Here is a 9,044-nt window from a genome sequence, read left to right as displayed (position 1 = left end):
GTAGTCAAAAGTACTTATGAACAAATTTATAGATCGTTTGAAAGCGGTGTCTCAAAAAATTCCCTTGTCAGCGAGCCCTTTTTTGGATTCTGACATTTCAATAAGACTGATATCAAATCCGCTGATTGAATTCAGAAGTGCTTTCAAATGAATATAATCATGTTTTTATGAAAAAGTTTGTTTGAGTTTTAGAATTTCACATCTACAGTACCTCTGAAAAGATTTTCAGCTTTGGCTGTTTTCAGTGGAAAATGACCAACTTTGAGAGTGTGCCATAGTAATATTGATTGTCACACCAAGAAAACTTTTTATGGATCATATAGATCAAAAATAGAGCTCCATTTTTGTAGTTGACAACTTTTTTGTACGGACACTCCCTAGAGAGTTATGGTCATTTACAGCTCGAAAATCGCACTGAATGGTCGATTTGAGGAAGAAATTACTTTGTCGATATGTAACTTGCTAGGGAGTGTCCGTACAAAAAGTTGTCAACTACAAAAATGGAGCTGTACGTTCAATCTATATGATTCATTGAAATATTTCATGGTGTGACAATCAGAATTACTATGGCACACTCTCAAAGTTGGTCATTTTCCACTGAAAACAGCCAAAGTTTATAACTTTTTAACGGTACTCTATATGAATCTTTTAATTTGGAAGTTCAATTAAAAGTCAATGGCAGTATATACACCAGATTCGTACGGAATGCCATTTTTCAGTTTCTGGAATACGGAATCCAGAACCGGAATCAAATTTTTCGAAATCCAGAATCGGAATCCCGAAAAAACCCCGGAATTCCGGAATTTCGGAATCCGAAATCAGGGATTCCGGACAACTCTGATATACACCGTACGCGCTCAGACAGATGGTGTACGCAGTCACATTAGAGCGCTCCCACCTCCTAGGAAATGGCGGGAAATGAGAAGATGGTGCGCGCTCTTAAAGTGACTGCGTACACCATCTGTCTTCCTGTGTTTGTTAGAATCCTCGACCATCTATTCTCATTCTGCCTTCTCGACTGCCTACTGAATGGCTGGTCTTCTCTTGATTCTTTTCGAATTCTAATTCCCTTATTCCCCTCTTATTATTGATTTCTTACCAACAACTGTGAACATTGTTGTGTAGAAGGTGAGTTAACTGTAGATCTGTGTACCTCTTCAATGTTTTTCCTCCCAAAAGGTTTTTTGTTTGAAAAATGTGAATTTTTTCGTTGTCTAGTGTATTTCTGATTGTCCGACAGATTTTTTCTTATATGGGTTGGACAGAGCAAAAACAGCAAATCATTTTTGTAGTTGACCATTTTTTTGTGGGAACACTATCCGAAAAGTTACAGGTTGTCATTTGTGAAATTTTGAGATTTGACAACCTGTAACAATCCAGGTTGTGTCCCTACGAAAAATGGTTAGGGATTATATCTGTGAACTAAAAATATGTTGTTTCTAAAACTATTCTTTTCAGATGCAAAAACTTGAACATTGAACGAATTCTTGTCGAATCAACTTGCTGTTCGGAGAGCACCATTTTACACTTGTTTCCACCTGAATTGAGAGCTGAATGCTTAGAATTCAGTCGGAATGGCTCTGATTTTTTGGAAGTTTTCGAGAATTTCATGATGGTGAGCTCTATTTAGATTTGCCTGAAAAAAAAAATTTTCATTTATTTTTACAGAAAATGATCTCGAACCATGTCAATATGGAATCAATTCGATTTTGAACCTAGAGTGACATGCACAAAAGAATCGTCATCAAGGAGAGACCGTATTGGAATAGAAAACAGGTCCTTGTGAGCCGAGAAGTGAGTTTTTTTACTCGAAAACTACAGTAACCCAAAATTTCCGATTTCGCTTGGAGACCCAAAGTGCTCGAACGGTCTGGACGAGCTGAACTCAAGTATACAAGCCTCATGAAAATTGGTCCAAACCTAACCTAGTTACGGTACTTTTTGTGTTTTCGTGGCGAGACCCAAAAATCCGAAAATTTTCAAACCTAGGCATGATTATACTTTTCTGAAAGCTCTTAACGAGTTAAATTTAAATATCATAACTAAAAATTAGCCAAATGATTTTTTGTTGCAGATCCTTAATTTCCAATCTCGTCTTCGATAGGACGGATGACCCATGGTTTGACAGCAGCAAACGTATCAATTTTAGGCCAGAAAGATTTTCGACCAATCCGTAATTTGTTTAATTTCTCTCGTGTATTTTTAATTATTCTATTATTTTTAAAATCTCAATAAAATCATTCGTCTTTACACTGTTCAAATGTTCAATATGCATTAAAAAAATTTCGTTTTTCAGAATTCCAAAATTTCAGCAAAAAAAAAACTGAGAAAATATTGCTATCGTTTTTCACCCACTGTGCAGGCATCATAACTGAATGTATCAGATTTTACGACAATTTGCAGGAAATTCGAAAAATGGGTGCGTCACCGACGAAAAGTGAGCAGCAGACGGTTAAGAAAGTGAGTTTTTAGGTGAAATTGAAGGTTTTTCAAAGGAAAAATTGAAAAAATCGAAAAAATTCGAGCAAAATTGACTGAAAATCACAATTTTTAGCCTGAAAATAGGATTTTCGAGCTAAAAACCGTAAATCTGGCTACTGGATTACTGTAGTCTGAATTGTGTGCAGACACCGTAACCGAATGTATCAGATTTTACGACAATTTACAGAAAATTCAAAAAATGGGTGAAAAACAACAAAAACTCACTTTTTGGTCAGAAAATTTCATTTTTTGACTATAAAATCGGGTTTCTAAACCCAAAAAGCCGATTTTCTCTTTAAAATCTGAAATTTAGTCGAAAAACGGGATTTTAGGGTAAAAATAGGTGGAAAAGTTGATTTTTGAGGCAAAAATTGATTTTTCAGAGTAAAAATTCAAACTTTGCTCCTAAAATTCTGTTTTTCCCCGCTATTTTCACCCAATTTTAAAATTTTCTGCGAATTGTCGTAATATCTAATGCATAGACATCACGGTGTTTGCACACAATCACAACTACAGTAACCCAAAGATTAAAAGTTGTTAAAAATTGTTTTTTTTTCAGTACGAAGCTCTTGGTTGATGTCAGAATTTAATGAAGAATTTTACGTATTTCCAATTTTTGAAATTCGCAACATTTTTACCGAGGACTAGTTTTCCGAGTTTGCATTTTCTAGTCCCTGTGGGTAAAACATTTTTTTTCTGTAAAAAATACTTCAAAAAACTGAAAAAAGTACTCAAAATCTATCCAGAACATAGATTTCCTCCCAAAACACCCAAAATCCGCCTGAAAACCCGCTAATTTGGTTTTCTAGGCCATGGCCTAACTTCCCAACTCTCCATTTCTCGTCCCCCACTTCAAAAATATTGACTTTCGGGAAGCCCCGCCCCTCGAAACGGCTTCTCGGCGCTCTCCGCCGTCTCTCATTTCTCTCGCCACCCTCCTCGCCTCGTGTACTCTCTCGTCTCGCCGTCTCTCCGTTTCTCTGCGTCTCTTCGTTTCACACAATCTCTCGTCGCTCTCTTCGCGCAATTTCGCGCATTTTCTTCAATTTTCTTGGATTTTCCAGTGTTTTTGGCGTTTTCCGGTGTGAAAAATCGATTTTTGAGGGTTTTAAAGTGGAAAAATGAACATTTTAACCCCAAAAACCCCAGTTTTCGCAAAGTTTATGTTGGCGAAATGACGTTGGTCATAATCGTTCTTTTATCTTATCAATTTTTGATTTTTTCGATTTTTCGACCGATTTTTAATGATGAAATTTGATTTTTTTGGTAATGATACGAACCAGTTTTCATTGGAAAATGTAGTTTTTAGTGTAATAAAGATTTTAACGATTTTGACCCCCAAGACATGAAAAAAAATTCGTCACACCTGTTTTTTTGTTTTTTTTTTCAAAAAAAAATTGTATTGGAGAAGTGATAGATAGCAGGTGTGTTTTTTGTATCATTTTGACTTTGGTTTGCGAGAAAGTTTTTGAGAAAAAATGAAAAATATTTTTCTTTAAAAAATTTCTTTAACATTTTTTAGTGTTTTTTCCTTTTTCTCATTTTTCTTGGAAATTCTTCATTTCCTATATGTATGTGTTTGCCGCAACGTTTTCCAACAAAAAAATCGAAAAAATTTCAAAAAATTACACTAAAAACCGAAATTTCATCTTTTGGTGGCCTAGAAATTCAAAACTAGTCCGCCGAACTCAATTTTTTGGTTTTTCGACGATTCTGCCGATGCAAATCCATCAAAAATAGCCAAAAAATTAAAAAATCTGACAAAAAACAGTCCGGGGACTAGTTTTCAGAATAGTATGGGTTTCTAGGCCACCACCGATTTTCAGCCGATTTTTCTTGTTTTTGACGTAAAAAAAACTGAAAAATCTAATTTTTTGGGCTAAAAATCCTCAAAAACTACACTTTTCCAACAAAAAATCGAAAAAATTTTAAAATATTACGCCAAAACCCGATTTTCCTCTTTTGGTGGTCTAGAAATCTAAAACTAGTCCAACAAATTCAAATTTCCGGTTTTTCGATGATTTTTTATGTTTCTGGTTGTGAAAATCCATCAAAAACAATGAAAAAATTGAAAAATCTGATCCGGGGACTAGTTTTTCAATTCGTTTAGTTTTCTAGGCCACCACCTCAAAATCATCGGTTTTCAGCCGATTTTTCTCGTTTTTTACTTTAAAAACACCGGAAAATCTAATTTTGGGGCTAAAAATCCTCAAAAACTACACTTTTCCAACAAAAAAATCGAAAAAAATTTTAAAATATTACGCCAAAACCCGATTTTCCTCTTTTGGTGGTCTAGAAATCTAAAACTAGTCCGCCTAATTCAGTTTTTTGGTTTTTCGACGATTTTTTATGTTTCTGGCTGTGAAAATCCATCAAAAACAATGAAAAAGTTGAAAAATCTGATCCGGGGACTAGTTTTTCAATTTGTTTGGATTTCTAGGCCACCACCTCAAAATCATCGGTTTTCAGCCGATTTTTCTTGTTTCTGACGTAAAAACACCGGAAAATCTAATTTTGGGGCTTAAAGTCCTCAAAAACTACACTTTTCCAACAAAAAATCGAGAAAATTTCAAAAAATTACGCTAAAAACCGATGTTCCTCTTTTGGTGGCCTAGAAATCTAAAACTAGTCCGCCTAATTCAAATTTCCGGTTTTTCGACGATTCTGCCGATGAAAATCCATCAAAAATAGCCAAAAAATTAAAAAATCTGACAAAAAACAGTCCGGGGACTAGTTTTTCAATTTGGTTGGATTTCTAGGCCACCACCTCAAAATCATCGGTTTTTCAGCCGATTTTTCTTGTTTTTAACACTAAAAACTGCGAAATTACTGATTTTTGGGTTTAAAATCCTCAAAAAGCTACATTTTCAGTCGAAAAATCCAATTTTTAAGTCATTTTGAGTACATCTCAACCTATAAATCACTCAAAAACCATTGAAACTTCCTCATGTTTTGATTTTTTCCTCGTTTCCCTACCACCCGCCCAGATTTGCATATAAATGAGACGTCTCGTGCCCGCCTGACCAGTTTTTTCTGTTTTTTTCCCTGTTTTGTTTCGAATAAAACGAAAAAATTATCATTTTAGACGTATTTTCTACTGAAATTTGACTGAAAATCGATTAAAAATTGATAAATCTGAGACGGAATGGGTCTAACTGGAAGTAAGAGAAAGGAGGAGTTGTCGCCGACGAAAAGCGAGCAGCAGACGGTTAAGAAAGTGAGTGTTTAGGTGAAAAATTGAAATTTTTGAAGAAATTTGATTAAAATTGACAAAAATCGGCAAATTTTGGGTCAAAAATTGAATTTTTCGAGCAAAAAGCGTAAATCTGGCTACTGGATTACTGTAGCACTAATTGTGTGCAAACACCGTGAAGCCAATGTATCAGATCTTACGACAATTTGTAGAAAATTCGAAAAATGAGTGAAAAACAACAAAAAATCACTTTTGGACAAAAAATTTCAGTTTTTGACTATAAAATCGGGTTCCTAAACCCCCAAAAAGCCTATTTTCTCTCTAAAATCTGAAATTTACTCAATTTTGGAATTGAAAATCAAATTTAATAGCTCAAATCTCATTTTTCTTCCTGTTTTCTACTCTTTTTTTGAATGTTCTGTAAAAAAATGATATAAAATTCACTTTTTGCCTGAAAATTCGAAATTTTGCATGAAAAATCACAAAAAACACAAATTTCCGCTTGAAAAAAACTGAAAACCCACTTTTCCCCGCTATTTTTACTTAATTTTCAAATTTTCCGCAAATTGTCGTAATATCTGATACATTGGCTTACGGTGTTTGCACACAATTGAAACTACAGTAATCCACGGTCAAAATTTGTCGTTTTTCGTGATTTTTTGAGTAAAAAATCAAATTTTCAGTGAATTTAGGTTTGAAAATCCATTTTTTTCGATTTTCTTTACTAAAATTATCGATTTTTCTGCAGGTAAAACGCGGCGCTCGTCCAGATGAAATGATTGCGAAATACGCGGAAGTATTGAAGACACGTGGCATTTTACCCGAATATTTTCTGGTTCATGAGGCGAAAAGGTGGGTTTAGAGCGATTTTTAATCGAAAAATTCGAAATTTTTCACGTTTTTTCACTCAAAAACCTCAAATTTTCATTCCAGTTCCCAATATATCGATGAGGATGGCGATGTGGCAAACGAATTCTATCAGGAGACGATGAGCGATGGGGAGAAACGACGATTGTGTCGTTTGATTAAGAATTTGAGACCAAAAGTGAGACGGGATTACGGTAGCACCGCTTGTGTGCAAACACTGGACGAAGATTTGCAGAAAATTGGAAAATTTGGGCTTAAAACAGCGAGAAAATGCATTTTTGATGTGAAAAATCAACTTTTCCGTCTATTTTTATCCTAAAATCCCGCTTTTTGAATTTTCTGCAAATTGTCGTAATACGTGATGCATTGGTTTACAGTGTTTGCACACAATTGGAACTACAGTAATCTAGAGTTAAAAATACAGATTTTAGAGTCAAAATTGTTGAAAATTTATACTTGGATTACTGTAGCACCAATTGTGTGCAAACACCGTGAGCCAATGTATCAGATATTACGACAATTTGCAGAAAATTAAAAAATTGAGTGAAAATAGCGGAAATGTTGATATTTGAGTTGAAAAATGGGATTTTCGATTCGAAAATTGGCTGAAAATCATATATTTTGCAAATTGTCGTAATATCTGATACATTGGCTTCACGGTGTTTGCACACAATCGGCGTTACAGTAACCTGGCGTTAAAAATACAGTTTTAGAGTCACAGTTCGTTATTTTTTCACTAAAAATTCCAATATTTCCAGTTTTCTTTGTGTTTTCATCTGAAATTCAATATTCTTTCAGGGAAAAGAACGATACGCGATTCCACGTCTGAAGCACGACATTCCGGTGGTCATTTGGGAAGTTCAGAAGCAACAGGAATCATAATTTTTGAATGTTTATTTTTCGAAAAAAAAAACATTTTTACCTAAAAAATCACAATTTTCTCTCTTTCTCTTTCTCTCTCGATCCTCCAGTGCGTTGTCGATTGTTTCTTTTTGATCTCTAGCGGGTTCTCCATTTTTTTCTTTTTCTCGAAATTTGATTTTTCACACTTTTTCTCCCGAAAAACTGATTTTTCCCATGTAAAATACTTATTTCTCGGTTTTTTGATAGTTTTTCCTACTAATAATTTCTGTAATAAACATTTAAAGCCTTTTTTTCCTGAAAAAATCTTTTAAAAACAATATTCTGCATAAACTAACTACGGTAGATTTTAAAGTGTGCATTTTTCGTGATAGTGTTGCCAATGTACGCAATCACCGCGACAAATTTCAAATTCTCATTTTGGCGCGAAAATTTATTTATCATCAATTTTACCCATTTTTCACGGTTTTTTCATGATTTTCTATCAAAATTCCTCGATTTTTCTCAATTTTCGCATAAAATTCGATGAAATTCACGATTTTCTTCAAGTTTCCGATCAAGCTACGCAAATAAATCGCCGCCGATTACCTCCTCTTTGTTTATTTTGTCACCTCACGCCTCTGATTGTTTGATTCCGATTAATTTCAAGTTATTTGAGACGATTTTTCGGTATTTTTCGTGAAAAATGGAGATTTTTTAGACGAAAAAATAGAATTTTCGGGTTTTTTGTATAGAAAAACGTTCATTTTAAAATTTTCTGTAAAATTCTTAATTTTCAAAAGTTTTTCTACATTAAATTAAATGAAATTAGCAAAATTAACACCGGGAAGGCTAAGTTTTTATTAAAATAGAAAAAACCCAGAAAAAACACGTTTTTTCGTATTTTGAAACGTTTTTTTCAGTAAAATTCAATTTTTTGGATTTTTTCTTTCAAAAAGTTCACTTTTCATTTTCTCAAGCGCACAGCTTCAAAAATAGAGCAAAAATCGCTAAAAATCCCCCGAAAATCAATTTTTGTCGATTTTTTTCCGGATTTGAATCATTTTTTCAAAATCTGAAAACTTGAGTAACACTACCATTTTCAGCGCTTAGGGACCAATTCGCATCGAAAAATTTGAAATTTTCGGTTAATTTTGTGAAAATAGGCAATCCAAGGCTAGAATACTTGATAAAATTTACATAACACTCACTTTGTATTGATTTTTCCGAAAAATCTAGTATTTCCAGTCGAAAACTCTGCCTAAATCACTTTTTCTGATAAAAAACAATGAAAACTGTCCTAAAATCAGTGATTTCAAGACAGTTTCCATAGTTTTTGATCAGAAAAAGTGATTTAGGTAGAGTTTTCGCGAGAAAATACTGTATTTTTTGGAAAAATCGAGACAAATTAAGTCATCTGTAAATTTTATCAAGTTTTCTACACTTGGAGTGCCTATTTTCACAAAATTAACCGAAATTTTCAATTTTTTTGATGCAAATTGGCACCTCAACGCTGAAAAACGTATTATTTCGAATTTTGAGAAAAATGGTTAAAATCCGGAGAAAAATAAGATTTAAAGATTTTTTTGGAGTACGGGTCGAGAAATTTCAGAATGAAAAAGCCAAAATCGACGAAAAATCAATTTTCGACGGATGTTTAGGG

General features: G+C 33.8%; 1 protein-coding gene across 1 annotated transcript; it reads left to right on the top strand.

Annotated features, from left to right (window-relative positions):
* Nucleotides 1–5,626: 5,626 nt before the first annotated feature.
* On the top strand, nt 5,627–7,423 carry GCK72_015649 (uncharacterized protein; the record flags this gene model as incomplete). The annotated part of the gene is made up of 4 exons (XM_053731037.1): nt 5,627–5,698; nt 6,423–6,526; nt 6,608–6,719; nt 7,340–7,423. The coding sequence occupies 4 exons, from the start codon at nt 5,627–5,629 to the stop codon at nt 7,421–7,423; spliced, it is 372 nt and encodes a 123-aa protein (XP_053585809.1).
* Nucleotides 7,424–9,044: the final 1,621 nt, after the last annotated feature.

Source organism: Caenorhabditis remanei, chromosome IV, assembly GCF_010183535.1.
Source record: "Caenorhabditis remanei strain PX506 chromosome IV, whole genome shotgun sequence".
Taxonomy (NCBI): Eukaryota; Metazoa; Nematoda; class Chromadorea; order Rhabditida; family Rhabditidae; genus Caenorhabditis; species Caenorhabditis remanei.
The sequence above is the reverse complement of the archived record's forward strand: the minus strand, read 5'-3'. Positions and strand labels throughout refer to the sequence as shown.